This window comes from Dasypus novemcinctus, chromosome 4 (assembly GCF_030445035.2).
Source record: "Dasypus novemcinctus isolate mDasNov1 chromosome 4, mDasNov1.1.hap2, whole genome shotgun sequence".
In the NCBI taxonomy this organism is placed as follows: domain Eukaryota; kingdom Metazoa; phylum Chordata; class Mammalia; order Cingulata; family Dasypodidae; genus Dasypus; species Dasypus novemcinctus.
Window position 1 is genome coordinate 40,692,634 of NC_080676.1, and position 18,417 is coordinate 40,711,050.

The following is an 18,417-nucleotide window of genomic DNA, read 5'->3' on the forward strand; positions in this document are numbered from 1 at the left end:
ATAGCTTAAGCATATTTCCTGGAAAATTCCTATGCATGCTATGTTAAAAAACAATATTTATACCCTGTATTCTAAATTACTATACTGTGCACATGTAGACACAATGTGAAGAGATTCTCTATATATTGGGCATTGTGACTAAGAATGAATAAATAAATGATCAAAGGAATAAGTTCTGATCTATTTCCATGTTTCATCTTTATTCCTCCAGCCTTGTCAAAATCCCCAGAGTCAGCCAAAATTGAAACAACCCTATTCTACAGTTTGGCAGTTTATATAATGAGAAAAATATATTCGTAATTGCTCACCCACCAGAGAATTTATCAAACAGAAATACCACTCCTCACATTCCAGTCCTGCATGAATGTGAATACACAAAAACAGTTTTATGCATGAAAATTAAAATACTATTGCTTAGCCTAGCGAAAAGTTGAAAACAATCCATGTTTTCAGCAAAATTGAACTGGTTGAGGAAATTATAGTAGATCAAACTTGATGGACTACTGGGCGACTGCTAAGTGATTATTTCGAAGAATTCACAGCAATATGCAGTGCTATTTTTGTCACGAGTAATTAAAGTAAACACAAAATTATGTCTACACTCTGTTTACAAGTAGGAAAAAATAATTTCTTGCATATGAGCAAAACCTGAAAAAGAACTTAGAAAAGTTAAAAAGTTTTGTTATTATTTTAGTGCTTGTGAATCAGTTAACAGTATTTGAGTAATTTAGAACAAAAATAAAGATTGGAGCACCTTGTGACATACTCTATGTCAAATCCAGTAGAAAAACTGTACATTCCTCCTTTTCTCTCTGTCCTAACTAAAATGGGTGCTGTGGACACAGAATGACTCAAGGACTGTGGAAAGGTATACGTGAGCCCTGACTTTGTCACTGCATGGAGAAAGTTCAGAACAATGAGCAAGAGAAACCCCAACTTCCTGTTGGACGAGAATTATCAGTGTCATCTTAAAAACAGTACAAGGAGAGTCTAGATTCCACGCCCCTATTAGGGCATCGAGGTCGCCGGCATCATATCTTTAAATCTTTGGATCCCAAAGGAAAACTGAAATTGCTTGAGTGGGGAAAATACCAGGCAGTGGGGAAAAGAATCATTTTTGTAAGTCTTTATTTTTTTAGTTGCTCCTCCCATAGTAATGCACTGAAAGGCATAACAGTTTATATTGTACAAAGCATTTGAAGAAAGTACCTCAATTTGCTGATCATTTCAAAATGAGATTACAAACGAAAAGAAAACAAATCTGGTTCCTCAATAAAGGGCAAAATAACTGAATACAGTCTGTTATTTACTTCTCTCTTTTAACATAAGGTCTGGAACACTTCATCTTACAAATAGGATTAACGTGAACATAACATCACACAAGCTTGCAGACAACCAGCATAAAATATGGGGTACAGTTTTTAATCAGAAGAATCATGCTTTCATGAAGAAATTATAATTGTTTATACAATTGAATCAATTCAGTATTACAAAAACTAAGTTGCATCTATTCATTATTTAGTTCATTAAGAAGGAAAACAAAACAACATAAAAAGGAATGTTAAGAAAAGCCAACAACATGTGGCACTCCCATACACAGGTCAAGTCACCTTGGTCCTTGAAATTGAAAAAGGGGTGTGCCTCAGACATCATAAAGTAGTGGCTGACTGGAACAGTGCTATTTTAATCAACAAACAATAGTTTGCCAACAAATAAATACATGATACACACAACACACAAAAAATTAAACATTAAAAAACAGTGACATGATTGTCTAAAATTAAGATGTTATTACAAGGATTTGGCAAACATTTCATTAGTGGTACAGTGGTACTGGTGATGAACAGGTTACTTCTCTTTGAGCATTGAACATCCATAGTTTACAGTATACACATACCCTTTTCCCCTATTTTTAAACAATGTAGTTAAGAAGGCAAAGTTTATGGGGGAAGAAGTACTCCCTGCTAACAGCTTCTCTAATAATCGAATGTGCACTTCATCCAACTATTTCATCTTCAAAGGGTTAAATTACATAGAACTTTAACAAAGAAAAGAAATTAAATCTGTAATTAAAAGCAACTGTTCCCAATCATGTGTCAGGTGATCTTGTACAAAAAAGGATTCAGTTTCTATGGAGTGTTCATAGATATCGATGCCGCCGTCTCAACTGCCCCTCTCTCCCACCCACAACTTTGGGGAGGGTGAACTGGAAGATATCTTCTGCCCAGCAAGTTTTTCACTTTCATTGAAACACTTGAAGTCGCACTGATCCTCTAGAAGTCAGCAGCTGCCTTTGCTGTGCAAAACAAAATATCGAGAATAAATAGTTTCTTTTTTCTTCCTTTTTCTTTCTTTTTTTAATCATTCAGTTTAAGGTCACCAGACTTTAAATGAGTGACCCTTCAGGTTTATAAGGCAATCTGCTCAGCAGTCTTTTAAATAGTCCTCTATGAAAGAGCCATGCTACTGTTGGACTTGGTCCCACTCAGGTCAACCTTGGTAATGTCATACGTGGCTTATGGACTGGATGGCACTGGATTCCGCTGCAGCCCTTGCCATACTGTGCCACACATTGGAAGAACTGTGGGATGTAGAATGGAGGGACTCCTTGTCAGACAATGACAACATCATAGCATATGCCTGGGGTAAAAGAGAGAGACGTAATAAATCACATTTGAAAAACATCACTTAAATTCAAATAAATTTATTGGAAGAATTAGGAAGGGGAAGGCCGTGCAGTAGGAGCATCCCTCATGGGAGTGTCTGGAAAAGCGTGCAGTATATGTTTATTTGTTATAATGATGTGGGTTTACCTTTGGCCTTCAGTGCCTAGGGGTCACAAAAGTGATATATCCTATAGAACAAAAATTGGCCCCCAAACTGTCAATCGTGCTTCTATGTAGAAACACGAGATTCCTACCGCCCAACCATGTATGCAGTCCATACTCTTCACATGTTTAATTCACCAGAAATATTATTGCATGCTTACAACATAGGGAGAAGTGAAAATGCAAATACGGATAGGATATAAAACTGCCTTGACAGCACTGAGGTCTAGTAGAGGAAATGACTCCTGCACTTTATTATTGAGAGCACGGAAGGTGAGCCAAAGCCATTGACTAGCTGGTAGGGGAAGTACAACGCAAATGTATTTCTGCCAGCTTTTAATCCAGAGTCCTTTCTCCAATTTCCCTTCTTGCCTGAAATATTAGATAGTGAAACCCAAATATTTGATCACGAAAGTCAAAGGTAAAGGATAAAGTCAGCTCAACCCCCAAATAAAACAAGACCCAAGACCCAACAATGTTCCCACTAACTTTGCTCCTGCTGCTGCTGAGCAGAAGGTGCACAGAGGTGCTCTGGGTGGCATTGCTCTTTCTTCCTTATTATCATGTCGAATTTTAAATAACTGTTCAGAGGATCTCCCATTTACTGCCAAGCAAAATATTCAAATGAAATGTTTGGTCCTGACTTGTGAGTGAACTTTTCACTGTTGATTTGCCATTGCTGGTCTCATTCATTGCTAAACTTGCTTGTCAAAATGCTGCTGAAGTGGAATCATTAAAGTCCTGCCAAAGACATTCCACTGTCTGTAAACAAAGACAAAATGCCTCTGTTAGGCAGAATTTCATCTCTGAGAGTCATGCTGGGACATGTGGCTGGTCTGTGGTTTCTTCCGTAATCATGGCATTCAGTTAGAAAATCTGCCCTTGCAGCCTGATTTTGATTTGCTGGGTCACTGCTCTAAATGTACACATTTAACTTTTAAGCATGTGCCTTGCCTTCCGGCATTCTACAAATCCTCCGCATCTATTTAACAAATGTTTCTTGAACATCAGCTCTATGCCAGGCACTGTGCTAGGTGCTGGAGAATCTGGGACAAATAAAATACGGTATTTGTCTTTGTAAATTTCAGAGGCTGGGTTAAGTGAGCATTGAACTTAAACTATCCCCACAAATAGTCCATTTCAATATTGGAAAGATAAAAGGGAATATAAAGAAAAATCTGGAGATCTGAGTTTTAATCTGGGTTTCTACCTTGCCTTTATTTAACTAGCTGTGTGACTTTGAGCAAGTTGCTTAACCATTTGAGCTCACTTTCCTCACCTGAAATGAGGATGATGATAACAGTACTTGCCTCCAAGGACTATGGAGAACCACAGGCACTAACTTACATAAAGTGCTTAGCTCAGTGTACCTGAGATACTATCTATTATCATGAAGAAAATCTCATGACAGGTTTTGTCACAGAAGTTCTTATGCAGATTACAGACATCATAATTGCTGTATTGGTCAACTATTTTGGATTACATCACTGTAAGAATATAGACACAGTAAAGATATGAATGTTTTCAGTAAAGCATCTGAACCTGTTTAGATTTTAGAAGTTTACAAAGATAGACTATCTGCCTTCTGGTTATGAAAGGAAATTAGCATTTGTAAGCATGTCACTAAATGGATGAAGACTCTCATGAAATAAACTCAATTTGCAAAAATGTGTGATCATTTTCAAACTGATAAATATGACTTGATCAATATCAAAATAAATATGAGCTAGGATTGCAAAATGCTAGTATTTCATGTGCTGGTAATGGCTATCACATCTGGGCAGGCACTTTGTCTTAAAATGCTGGTATTGAATATGTCATATCCATTATCTCTATGTTCTCAGGCCCTTTTGTTTTCTATTGTATCAGACAGTTTCTGCAGTTTTCAAGTATTGCCTCCTGCAATGAAAAGTATCTGGTGGAATAATTAAAAGAAATTTTTAAAATCCCAGATTCCTCAGTACTGTAGGTCACTAACTTGGAAGAATAGGAAATCAAGTATTTAAAAAATACTAGCCACCTCTTATGGATGTCTCTAAGTGAAAACGAGATGTCTTTTTTGGCTAGTTTACTTTTAGTGTTTAAAAACTGAAATATTCATTTTTATCCCCCTTGAATCATAGAACCGAAAGGGATCTTAAACATCTTCCCCATCCAACTCACTTTACAATGAGGAAATGGTACCCATAGTCATCAAATGAAATCCCCAAGTCCATGAAACAAGGCTATTTTAGAGCTGAAGCTGGTTGCTTTTAACTAAATTCAGAAAGAGCATTTATATTCCCTATTACCATTCATCACAATCTTAGACTCTTTACTGAATTGTCCGATTTTTAAAAAATTTGAATTGCCCCATTGAAATAATATTTTTCCCCGCCTTAGTTGAGACAGTGCTACATCTGTTGTTAGGATCAGCCCAAAATATCAGAGCCAGGTAGGAAATCATTTCCTTATTTATAATACAAGCCAATATTGCCACATAGTTTGAAATGTCAAGCAGCCTCTAAAATGAACTAATGGATCAATTAGACCAAAGTGACTAATAAATATGGTAATAATAGAAAGTTGCTCTTTTTTTTTCTCACTTGACCTGAGTGAAGAAACTGGTTAAATGTGAATGTCAAGCAGAAAGGACTGGCTTTCTTTATTGAGTGATAAAAGAACTGAGACTCTTTTAACTGATATTTATGGATCTTTAAATATTTATTTTGAGATATCATAGTGATGATAGAATGCTTCAAGAGTCCGTTGATTTGGGGTACAATCCATTCATTAATTCATTCAATAAAAATTGATTGTTTCATTTCAGAACATTTCATCCCTGATTCAGTTTCTTCTTTTACACCTAAATGCTACAATTAGATGACTTGTTAATTAACTATACATAGAATATACTGGATATGGTAAGGGACAAAATAATAGAGGAATAAATTTTCTTTCTACAGATCTTAAAATAAAATTATGTTGACAAAAATTATAGACACAAAGCAACTAGAAATTCTGAGATAAGTTATAAATAGGTGTAAGCTGGCAATATGGACTACCTATATAGAAGAGAATTAAAAAGTAAAGACTGTTGTAGGACAGAGTTTGTCACAGAAGTTTCTGTGAAGAATGCAGCCCTCTTAATTGATGCATCGGTTAACTATTTTGGATTTGATCATAGATATGAACACTTTGGGTAAAACATCTGAGACTGCAGAGATCCTATTATATTGCAAAGAGAGAATACCTATCTTATTAATCAAAGGAAATGACCATTTTCATATACAAACAATTTCCCCATGATGTTAGACTGTGGTGAAGTATGTACCTGTGATTTGGACTTTCTCTGTAGCGGCTGCTTAAGTTCCTCTGGCACATGGGAAGTACTAAAAGAAGACAGTTCAGCCTCAGTATATTGATTTTCTTCTATTTTCCTCATTTTGAGGCTATCTGTGAAGTGCCTGATATGATCTAGAGCAGAAAGTCCAGTTTTATATTCTTCCTCTTTATACCTAAAATGAACCAATGGAAAAGACACAGAGGTGTTGTTTGTTTTTTCTCTTTCAGTGTGTTATCCAATTAAATCACTTTTCATTTGAATCTATACATCTGTGCAATATTTCATATTGCATATGCAGTGTGAAGCAGCATGCATCAATTATTGAGGCCTTTAAAATACCTACAAATATCATATCTTAAAATATATTTCTCAAATATTTAATAACTAAAGTGAAGAGTATATTTGAGTTAGAGTTAAAGTCAATGACCTGGTAAGTCAATAATGTAGTAGAGATAGAATTCATACATGTAAAATTTCCATTAAAAATAAAGCCAATTACAATAATATTTAGTCAGCTCTAACTAGCAGCATAAACACATAATATTCTCATCAATTTAATCTTGTTCATATTTCCCATTTAAAAAACTATCATCTATATACAGGCATACCTCAAAGATACTACCGGCTCAGTTCCAGACCACCACAATAAAATACAATAAAGTCACACAAATTTTTTGGTTTCCCAGTGCATTCGAGAGTTGTGTTGATACTATAGTCTACTAAGCATGCAATAGCATTATGTCTAAAAAACAATGTACATACCTTAGTTAAATTTTACTTTATTGCTAAAAAATCTTAACCATCATCTGAGCCTTCAGCAAATCATAATCTTTTTGCTGGCGAAGGGTATTGCCTCAATGTTGATGACTGCTGACTGATCAGGGTGGTGGATGCTCAAGGTTGGGGTGACTGTGGCAATTTCTTAAACTAAGACACCATCGAACTCTGCCACATTGATCGATGCTTCCTTTCTCTGTAACATGCAATGCTGTCTGATAGCATTTTACCCACAGTAGAACTTCTTTCACAATTGGAATCAATCCTCTCAAACTCTGCTGCTACTTTATCAACTAAGTTTATGTAATATTCTAAATCCTTTGTTGTCATTTCAACAATGTTTGCAGCATCTTCACTAGGAGTAGATTCTATCTCAAGATATCACTTTCTTTGCTCAGTTTTAAGAAGCAATCCCTCATTTGTTAAAGTTTTATCATGAGATTGCAGCAATTCAGTCACATCTTCAGGTTCTACTTTTAATTTTAGATTTGTCGCTATTTCCACATCTGCAGTTACTTCCTCCACTGAAGTCTCAACCCCCTCAAAGTCATCATGAGGGTTGGAATCAACTTCCTTCAAATTCCTGTTAATGTTGATAACTTAACGTCCTCCCATGAATCATGTGCTAGATCTAGAAAGGTGAATTTTTTCCAGAAGGTTTTCAATTTACTTTGCCCAGATCCATCAGAGGAATCACTGTCTTGGTGATTTACAAAATGTATTTCTTAAATACTAAGACTTGAAAGTCAAAATGCCTCCTTGATTCAGGGGTTGCAGAGTGGATGTTGTGTTAGCAGGTGTGAAAACAATATTCATCTCATTGTACATCTCCACCAGAACTCTTGGGTGATCAGGTATATTGTCAATGAGCAGTAATATTTTGAAAGGAATCTTTTTTTTGGACCAGTAGGTCTCAACAGTGGGCTTAAAATAGTAAACCATATTGTAACAGATGTGCTATCATCCAGGGTTACATTTCAGAGCACAGGCAAGTAGATTTAGCATCATCCTTAAGAGTCCTAGGATTTTCAGAATGGTAAATGGGCATAGGCTTTAACTTAGTCACCAGCTGCATTAACCTCTAACAAGATAGCCTGTCCTTGGAAGTTTGAAACCAGATGTTGACCTTTCCCATCTGGCTATGAAAGTCTTAGATGGTATCTTCTTCCAGTATAAGGCTATTTCACCTACATTGAAATCTGTTGTTTAGTGTAGCCATCCTCACCAATTATCTCTGTTAGGCCTTCTGCCACAGCTTCTACATCAGCACTTGCTACTTTTCCTCACACTTTTATGTTATGGAGACAGCTTCTTTCCAGCAACCTCTGCTAGCTTCCACCAACCTCTGCTAGCTTCAAACTTTTCTTCTGTAGCTTCCTTACCTCTCTCAGCTTTCATAAACTTGAAAAGAGTTAGGGCCATGCTCTGGATTAGGATCTGGTTTAAGGGAATGTTGTGGCTGTTTGATCTTCTGTCTATACCACTAAAACTTTCTCCATATCAGCAAAAAGTCAGTTTTGCTTTCTTATCATTTGAGTGCTCACTGGAGGAGCACTTTTAACTTCCTTTAAAGACTTTTTCTTTGCATTCACAACTTAGCTAACTGATGCAAGAAGCCAAGTTTTCAGCCTGTCTTGGCTTTCAACATGCCTTCCTCACTAAGCTTTATCATTTCTAGCTTTTGATTTAAACTGAGAGACATAAAAGTCTTCCTTTCACTTGAACACTTAGAAGCCATTGTTAAATTATTAAATGGCCAAATTTCAATATTGCTCTTTCTCAGGAAATAAGGAGGCCTGAGGAAAGGGAGAGAGATGAGGGACTGGCCAGTCGGTGGAGCCGTAAGAACACATAATATTTATCCATTAAATCTACCGTCTTGCATAGGCATGGTTCATGGCACCCCAATACAATTTAAATAATAACAGCAAGATCATAGATCACAGATCACCGTAACAGATATCCTAATGATGCAGTCTGAGAAGTGCAGTGAAGCAAAGCACAATAAAACAAGGCATGCCTGTAGTATATTTTTATCAGTTTAACTATTTGGTTAATTTGTTTGTTTGTTTTTAGGGGGTACTGGGGATTGAACCCAGGACTTTATACTTGGGAAGCAGGCGTTCAACCACTTGAGCTACCTCCGCTCCCCTGATTAATTTTCTCCATTTTAAAAACATATCCCTTATATAGATTACAAACATATCAAATGAAGTGACATTTGTAATCTCTCAATAATATTTGACTAGTAATGATAATCATACCCTGATTATTGAGTTAATTAGGTAATGTCATCTTTATTTTTCTTTAGGTTTTACAGGTAGGGTATAGGGTAAATCTTCATGACTTTTGGACTTGGCAATGGATTCTTAGATATGACACTCAACGCATGTATGACCAAAGAAAAAAATAGATAATTTGAACTTCATCAAAATTAAAAACTTTGTACCTCAAAGTACACTATCAAGAAAGTAAAAAGACATTCTACAGAATGGGAAAATGTTTGCAACTCGTATATCTGATAAAAATCTGGTATCCAGAATATACATAGGTAGAGTCTAAAAATAAATTATCTTGTATTTGTGTGATTTTCAGTTATTTTTCCTAACAAGTTAATCAGATGTCTGCAAATATTGATGGGCCTATGCTCAGGGATTATGATGGTGGCCACATTATTTTCATCTAACACTGATGTACTGATTATGGCTTACTGACTCAAATTTAACTTCCATGATTTGTCAAATTTATTACTCAGAAATTGCTGTCACCTAAAATATTGTTCTAATGGGAAATCAGAGCAGAAGAAATCACAACAGTATGTGGTTCTACTGTTTGTTTACTAAAGTCACGCAAAGCACTTACCTTACAGGGGAGGTCTTACAACTCATCTCCAGGACACTGGTTTCTTCATAGTCCTCCTCAGGGTTTCCTTCATGTAAATTACTTGTCACTGCTTCTTTTCCTGTTTTTCCAGTAATATCATTGTCTTCATCTTCCTCATCTAACAGCACCTCATCTTCTACTTCTTCATCATCCAGTAAATCTGAATTTTGACTGGTCACCAAAGTCTTTTCATCCTTAAAGTGGCTGCCATTCATTCTTTCAAAAGTGTAAAATGAAAAAGGTTCAATTATTGGTTTGGTTTTAAATGTGCATTTAACTTTATTATCGTATCCTCCTAACATTTTAGAATTTCAGTATTTATGTAGGAAATTTTTATTGCCTATGCTTCATGGCAACCATGGGAAAAATATAATTTCCCAAATGAGAAAATGAAGGAATATATAATTGGGTGATTATTCAGATCGTAAATGGAGCCTTTGGCAGAACTGGAAAAACAGTCTCAATCTCAGTTTCCTATTCCTTATCAGGCCTTCACTTGATAAATGATACTATTACATGCAATATTAAAAAGTACCTAATTACCATATAAGTACCCACAATTTAAAATAATAGACTTTTGGACCACTTGTATCCCTGAATGAGACTGACAGCAGATTCAACATTCATACCTCAAGTGAATAAGAGTTCGAAGAAAATGTTAAATCAATTGCCAAGGAGGAACCTGGTTTATACGGTTGCTAGGTGATATTTTAGGCTCACTATGAAAACATGGAAGTGATTGAGAATTCACTTATTTCTACTACTTTCGGGTTATTGTTGATAGCCTGAATGAGAAAATGTTCCTGTTTACCAGGGGAACATTCCGGTGGGAAAAGTTCTAGAAATATAATTGTACCAATGTCATCTGAAGCTTAGCAAGCATGTCTAATATTAGAAAGACGAATACACTTTTAAAAGTCACTTGTAATATTTCAGTTTGTTGTTACAAAAGTTGAATATGACTCAAAAGTGTAACTATTAAAAAGAGGTTAATTACATAGGAGTCCTGATTCAGTACATTTGAGAGCATTTATGAAACTTAGATAAACTTTATAGATGTTAAAATAAACATGGAGATATGTAAATTTAATTTACATTTCATTGTAAGATGTAGAAGTTGAATTTAAGTTGCAAAATAATTATAAATGTTTCAAACTAGAGAATGTTTTCTCCTAACAACCTCATTTTAAAGATAAATAATCAGGGAAGCTGAGGCACTTGCCCAATTTCAGAAAGTTGTTAGGGACAGAAGAATCATAGACTACTGGTGTGTGCATCCTGGATCCTCTGGAAGTCTCCCCATTTTTCCTTGCTCCTCTACTATTTACTAGTTCAGAACACTTGCCGAGATAGTTAAGACACTGTTACAGTCATGTACACTTTTCACATGGCACATTTCTATTTTTCAGATTATGGAAGATCAGGTATCAGCAGTGCACTCCTCCATCACTTCCCATGTTAAAAAGTGACCATAATTTAATATTTAGAACTTCCCAGAGTAAAAATAAGTAAATAAACAAAACAATCTTGGAAATGAAAGATGCACATAGTAAAAATCCATTTGACCAGAAAAGTCATATTATTATTATTAAGCATTTTATTCAACCAATCTCTTAACCTTTTATCAAAGAATGACGAAAACATGTTTTGCACAGACATAAATTATTAGTTTCCAGATACACTGCCAACTTGCTAGCTTGAATGAATTGAAATTGTTATTTAAAAAAGGAAAGAAAAAGTAAAAGAGCAAAAGAGTACATGGATGAAAACCAAAAGTAACAAAAGCCAAGATGATTAAGAAAACATATTTTTTAATTATGCTTTCAAATGTGGCGATTTCTGGAGGATAAAATATTTATCAAAAGTAGCTTGATAGGCGTTGAAGAGAAAAAAGTTAGATGACTCAACCTTATTACTTCTGTGCTGTTTAGACATGTTGAAGCCAGATGTTATAGCTACACAGGCTCACAAATGTTCAGTTAAGGGCTAGAAAATCTGAATAAGTATCTCAGAACACAAATGGTGTTTTTGGTTCAATATTTCTTACTTGCATCATGTAAATTTCATTATCAAAAGGTGTGATTGTGAATATCTTTCTTGTTCTTAATTTCTTACTACTTTATGCTTCTGATCATCTGTCTGATCTCTCTCTTACTCTCTCATGGACACACACACAAAGGGCAGGCATAGAAAAGACACAACCAACTGTACAAGGTTGGAGCTCTGTCAGACTTTTAATAGAGTCCAGGAAGAGTCATAGAATGCTAGATCTTTCTCTCCTTCTTTCCATAGATACACTTTCATACAGCAGAAGAAGTCATACGTTTTTATGCTATCTTGGAAAATGTTTAGTTTAGTTTGCTTTAATGGGAAAAGTACTTAAAATAATTATCTTTGACCTTTTGTATCATCAGAAATAAAGGACATTAACCCAATAATATTGGCATGATGAAATGTAATGGAACTTTCATTAACTAATTTCATTTTATACTAAAATTTACAATACAGCATCTCAATTAAATAGGCCATTGGGATGGTTATGTTTAGAAAAGTCTAGCTCTTTCAATAACAGGAATTTAATTATAACTTACAAATAAGAAAAACTACATCCTATAGTTTTGGCAAAATAACATTTCATTAACTTCACATAAAATGTAAAGTGCTAGATAAGTATTTATTATTACTGGAAGCATTGAAAAGTTTTTCTTTATGAATTATGTTTGATGTTGACAATGATAAGAGGAAGTCAATATATCAGGTCCTTAAAAAAAAAGGATGATCATACCTACCGAAATAAACATGCCAGAATAAATAAGCAACGATTGAGAAGTTGCAAATAGTTTCTACATAAAAGATATTTGGGTGACACTCACAACTTTAAAATGACTATTCCATATATAGATATATGCACATATATATATATTTAAATATAATGTCATATGTTACATATGTGATATATAATAGCAACCACTATTACTAAGAAATTCACCTGAATCACTGGCAGCTATTTTTTCTTCTGTTTGGCAGATTTGATAAAATATTCTATTTAGTTATAAGAGAGGTAGAACAGCATGATGGTCAAAGTGTAGGTTCTAGAAGCAGGCAATCCAGGTTTAAATACCATTTATTATATGACCTTATTCAAGCTATTTAACCTCCATGTTTCCATAGCTCCACTAGTAAAATTGGGCAATAATGGTTTCCATCTCATAGGGTTATTATGATAATTAATGAGCACATATAACATTCATAGAAGAGCATATGCTATTTACTATGCACTACATAAATATTAGCCATTGGTAATAGTAGTAATACTAGTATTACAAAAGTGATCCCAGTAAATTTATTTGAAAACATTTATTTCAAAAGTCACAGAGTTTTTCTTTGTTTATTTTTAAGTCCTTACCTCTCTTCCATGTTCCTGGGTGACTGGCTGCTGTGGTTGCTATTTCCAATGAAATTTCGAATCTCTGTGAAGTAAGCATCTTCTTTGTCATCAAGAATTGCACCTGTACTTTCCAGTTCAGAATGGGGTGATGATGTTGCCGTACCTGACGGGAGAAGACAGCCTTTCCTGGTAAAGACTATTATTTAAATGATACTTGTTTTGAACCTCATTCTTTCTCAATTTAACCAGTGTTGTTTCTTAAAATAGGCCCTTTGACTATTAATAATAGAGTCTCCCACTGATACCTTTTCCCCCGCAGACTCTCCCAACCCAATCCTGAACTGTCAGAGAGGAACAGATCACATGTGGAAAATAATAAGTGAGTCTTAAACAGATTCTGCCATGAGAAACTGCATACTCAGGTGACTGGCTGCACTCAATACATATTTAGTTCTCCTGTTTTAAAGGAGAAGATTAAAGATTGAAGACATGCTGAAAGTTCTGTATCCTGAGTAAGTGAGCTAAGTAGGGAATGGATTTTGAACAAACCCAGCCCTGAGGCTGGAGTGGTATTATATAAAGAGGACAAGATTGCTGACCACTGGCTGCTTTTCAGCTTCCTCACCTGTGAAACTGTGAGGAATATCCTGTGTCTCACGAGACTGTTGAAAGTTTACATAAAATTATACAAGTGTAAGTATATTAAATGTGGTCAAACTTTCCCCTAACATTAGCTTCATGTCATTGGTCTTGCCTACAAAGTATTTACAGTTTAAAAGTTCATCACGATAGTCTATAATATGCTAATAACAAGAGTTTCACACATCCTCTCAGCTTAAAAAGAAATAATGGGGAAACGGATGTGGCTCAAGCAGTTGGGCTCCCATCTACCATATAGGAGGTCCAGGGTTCAATGCCCAGGGCCTCCTCGTGAAGGCAAATTGGCCCATGTGGGAGTGCCAGCTGACATGGACAGGTGGCGCAGCAAGATGATGCAACAAAAAGAGACACAGAGAAGAGACAATAAGAGACATAGCAGAACAGGGAGCTGAGGTGGCACAAGGGAATGATCACCTCACTCTCACTCTGGAAGGTCCCAGGATTGGTTCTTGGAGCCGCTTCATGAGAATATAAGCAGACACAGAAGAACACACAGTGAATGGACACAGAGAGCAGACAACAGGGAGGAGGGATAAATAAATAAATCTTAAAAAAAAAAAAAAGATATAATGAGGTTTTAGCAAATAAGTATTCAACTTTGACATGTTATAGTTTTAACATTTTTTTTCTGAAATAATTTGACTGGAAAATTATAGTATGCTATAAGAGAACATGCAGTTAGAAAGTGGCCAGTTTAGTATGTTGATTAGACTTCAGCATCTCAAATCTGATATTTCTAAACCATAAGCATTAGATTTTTGACTTTAGGGGAAATAAACAGTATATGGTTCTGGGTAGTAACCATTTGAGATCATAAGCAATGTGCTTGTCCACTAGAAGAAAGACTAACAATAAAACACTTTCCTTAAGTGTTTTTTTTTTCTGTTCTTAAAACCTCATTTCCTGCATCTATACCTCCTCCACCTCTACACCCATTCTCAACCCAACTCATTTCCTTGATTCTGTAGAATCAAACAGGCTGCACAGGCTGGCTCTGTACATATATGTTGGCTGGCAAATGTTAGTTACTGGCTTATTAGTTAAATCTTAGAAGCCAAAGATAAGACAATCTACAATCCCATCTGTTAACTATGTATTGCCAGATCCAGGTTAAGGGAAGGCTAGTTTTTTATTTGTTTGTTTGCCAGTGATGAAGATCAAAGGCTTTTTAAAAAAAATTTCATTGGTTTTTAAATTATATATATATTTTTTTCAAAGATACTTAGATTACATAAATGTTACACAAAAAATATAGGAATTCCCATATGTCCCACTCCCCACACCTCCCACACCCTTCCACATAAACAGCATCCGTCATAAGTGTGGCACATACATTGCAATTGATAAACACATCCTGGGGCATTGCCCCTGAGCATGGACCGTAGTTCGCATTGTAATCTATATTCTCTCCCACGCAATTCTGCATGTTACAGGAAGAAATAAAATAAAGGCCATTACTTTTTACTTAATTTTTACATCAGAATTTGTGACCCATCATTATCATTTACCAAGGGCTGCTCTGATCATATCAGAGTGTCCTGTGAAAAGTTCCTCTGGAGAGGAACTGTGGGCCTTGTGCTAAAGAGTCATGGTTTCTAGGTGACTATTCAGAGTGGTGCTCTGAGGTTACCACTCTCAAGATCCTACCAAGCCTGGGGTCCACATTCAGTGCTGATAGGTACAAAGATTGTTGCATAGCAATTTAGAAAATCTTGATTTACAAGGCTCCTGTGAGTTTGAGATATGATTCTCTTTGCTTAAGAGTTCCCATTGACATGAACCAAAGAGAATTTTTTAAAAATTACTAATAATCCAAATAAGACTACTGAGTTAGAGATTAAGCAATGACCACATCACTCAACAAAAGAGAAACTTGTGGCAAATTTTCACAGGTGTTTCTGATTCTGATGTCAAAGTCAAGTGAGAGAAGAAAGATTACATTTACCTTTTAAAATAGGAAAAATATATCACCTTCTCCTCATAACACTACTGATTACCTACCAGACATGTTCCCATTCTCGTGCTTCTTTAGGTGTCTGTCTAGGTTGGTTTGTTGACCAAAACACCTGTCACATAAGTGGCACTTAAATGGCTTCTCCTTATTATGGATGTTCCGGACATGCCGCTGCAAGTTAGAAGATATGCTAAATGATCTGTCACAGTATTTGCATCTGAAAAACAGATGTAGAGGAAATATTTTCAAGCCAATCAAGAGATATTTCTTAAGACCAGTAAACCAGATATTAAAAATTATCACCCACAAAATAAAATGTTAGAGGAAAGATACTATACTATTCATACAGTCAAAATAATAGTTCTGTGGCTTAGATTGCTTTAAAGTTTCAGGATTTTATGGAGACATGAAAAAATACTGATGATCTGATTGCTCCCAAATTTATTAGGGTAATTAATTCTGATATGTTAAACCACCCAAAATTAAGGGCATTAAGAAGGAATGGCACAGTTTTATTTTCTCCTTAGTACTATACAATTAAATCCTTTGTAAATAAGCATGAAACAAATTCACATATTCACATAGTCTTAAATAGGGTCAAAAGAACATATTTTACATACAAATTGTAGTGTTTGACTAAATCATTACTTAATAAACTCACTTTCTCAGTCGCTAATCCTACAGGAAATTCTGTTGTCTTCTCTGAAATAGCAATAAATATTCCAAACTTTTAAAACTGAGAAAAGGTGAATAGTTTGATTTGATACAAAGACCTTGGTTTTCAAAATCTGTAGAGAGGAGGAGTCCACTCAGCTTTCATTGCATTAGTCTTTAAACTACGACAAAAGCAAGTTAACAGTGCACTAAATTGTCCTTTTGGAATAAAATCAAAGGTCTTCATTAACCTTCTCTCTTCATATTTTCTCCCAGATTTTCCATTTTATATTTTTCTTAGAGTCTGTAGCAGTTCTGAACCAGATCAGTTTTTCATGAAAGCATTTAACATTTGATTGGCTAACAGTTCTGTCTCCCATGGGATGTAAAACTATAAGTTATTTCAAAGTTCTCCTTTCCTCATTAATAAGTAAGACCCTCCCTCTCAGCTCTTATCAGCAAAGAAGAAAAGCATATCTTGTAATTGGTGGGTTCTTCTCCTCTGCCATTTTAAGATAAAGATGTTTGTATGATTTTTTTGTGTTACTTGAAAGAACAAACTGGCTTTCTCCAAATGACTTTTATGTGAAAATGCCTAATATAGTGACCAGAGGATTCTTAAATCATTCTTCAATGGGTGAAAATGCCCTTCTTCTCGCACTTCTGAGTATGGACTCAGAGAAAAAGTGTGGATTAAATACTCTAACTCAGAAATCGTCCCATTCCACTGGATCCACTTGAGATTTTATGGCTATCTTTATGTGATGCCAGAAGTCTAATCAATTCAGTGGGAAAAATAAAGCTGTTGAACTAGTTGCTTTAGCATAGTATCAATAAACCAACTCAGAACTGATTTAATTTCCTCACTAAAAAAAGAAAAACTCCTCTGGCATCACAAGGTTCCTCAACTTTTTCTACTTACAATATTCATAAAAATATCTTCCCTTTGCTAATGCTCTAGTTAAAAGTTGAGTGCTCTAAATAAGAAATCATTCCATTCTATTCCAAATAAATAAGCAGGTGGTTAAGAGACAGCTCAAATCAGAGTCTAAGTTTCAGGAAATTTTTAAGTGAACATATAATCGCAAGCAATATATAATTATGCTTTCCTAGTCGGTAGATATATAGACATAGAGGCTGATGGAGACTTTGAGATCATGGTACAAAAACCCTGAAGGGAACTGAGGGTGGGGGAAAATCTGTGTTTTCATTCTGCAAATATTGGTACCAGATTCTAGAGAAGGCAATGAGCCTCTATAGATTTGAGTTTTTCATTTGCACGACAAGGCAAATGATTGTTTAAGATCTCCTGCTACACCAAAATTCTGGCTAGTGCTTTTTTTTTAAAGACACATACAATAATAGCACCATTATAGGGTACAATAAAACCATTGAATTCAGACACAAAGAAATAGTAAAATGAACATGACATCATAGTTGTCTACCAGGACCCTTGGTCATAGCAAATTGTCTTTATGGAAGTTTCTCCTTTGAGGGTTAAGCCACTCCAGCAAAATTCTTGGGAAGACTGAATTTTTTCAAGAAGGAAAATCACCTAGCACTTCCTACTAGTATATCTCTGTCTGAGACCTGTTATTTCAAGTGCATTTTATGACATAAAAAATAGAAGTATCACCTATGATTAATGACTTATAAAACACATAGGGAAGCAAAGAACTCAAGAAAAATACTGTATGTTTTCTGAGTTTAGGTCCCTCCAGTTTTCTCCTAAAGTTTCAATTATTTTTAATAAGCTGGGCATTGGTCTGCTCATTTTCTTATCCTTCGTGTAGAACCACCTTTGAAACCTGATCTGCAATTGGTCTATTTTAGTGAAAAATATAAGCATTCAGACAAATATAATCTTACACCTATACAGTCCATAAAAATTTCAAAGCAGAATGAAATGATATAACTTAAGATAAATAACATTCTTTAGTTTAACAAA

The 18,417-nt window shown here is 35.2% G+C and overlaps 1 protein-coding gene across 12 annotated transcripts in view; it reads right to left on the minus strand.

Moving 5' to 3' along the window:
* Nucleotides 1-2,327: 2,327 nt before the first annotated feature.
* MECOM (MDS1 and EVI1 complex locus) overlaps nucleotides 2,328-18,417 on the minus strand; it is a 573,098-nt gene continuing 557,008 nt past the window's right edge. For all 12 annotated transcript variants that reach the window (XM_004447938.5, XM_012527080.4, XM_023590259.3 and 9 more), the window contains 5 exons: nucleotides 15,863-16,032; nucleotides 13,220-13,364; nucleotides 9,793-10,029; nucleotides 6,142-6,325; nucleotides 2,328-2,640 (listed from right to left, as the gene is read on the minus strand). In XM_004447938.5, the coding sequence (XP_004447995.1) occupies nucleotides 2,506-2,640; nucleotides 6,142-6,325; nucleotides 9,793-10,029; nucleotides 13,220-13,364; nucleotides 15,863-16,032 (871 nt within the window). In that variant the 3' untranslated portion in view covers nucleotides 2,328-2,505. The remainder of the gene's footprint in view (nucleotides 2,641-6,141; nucleotides 6,326-9,792; nucleotides 10,030-13,219; nucleotides 13,365-15,862; nucleotides 16,033-18,417) is intronic.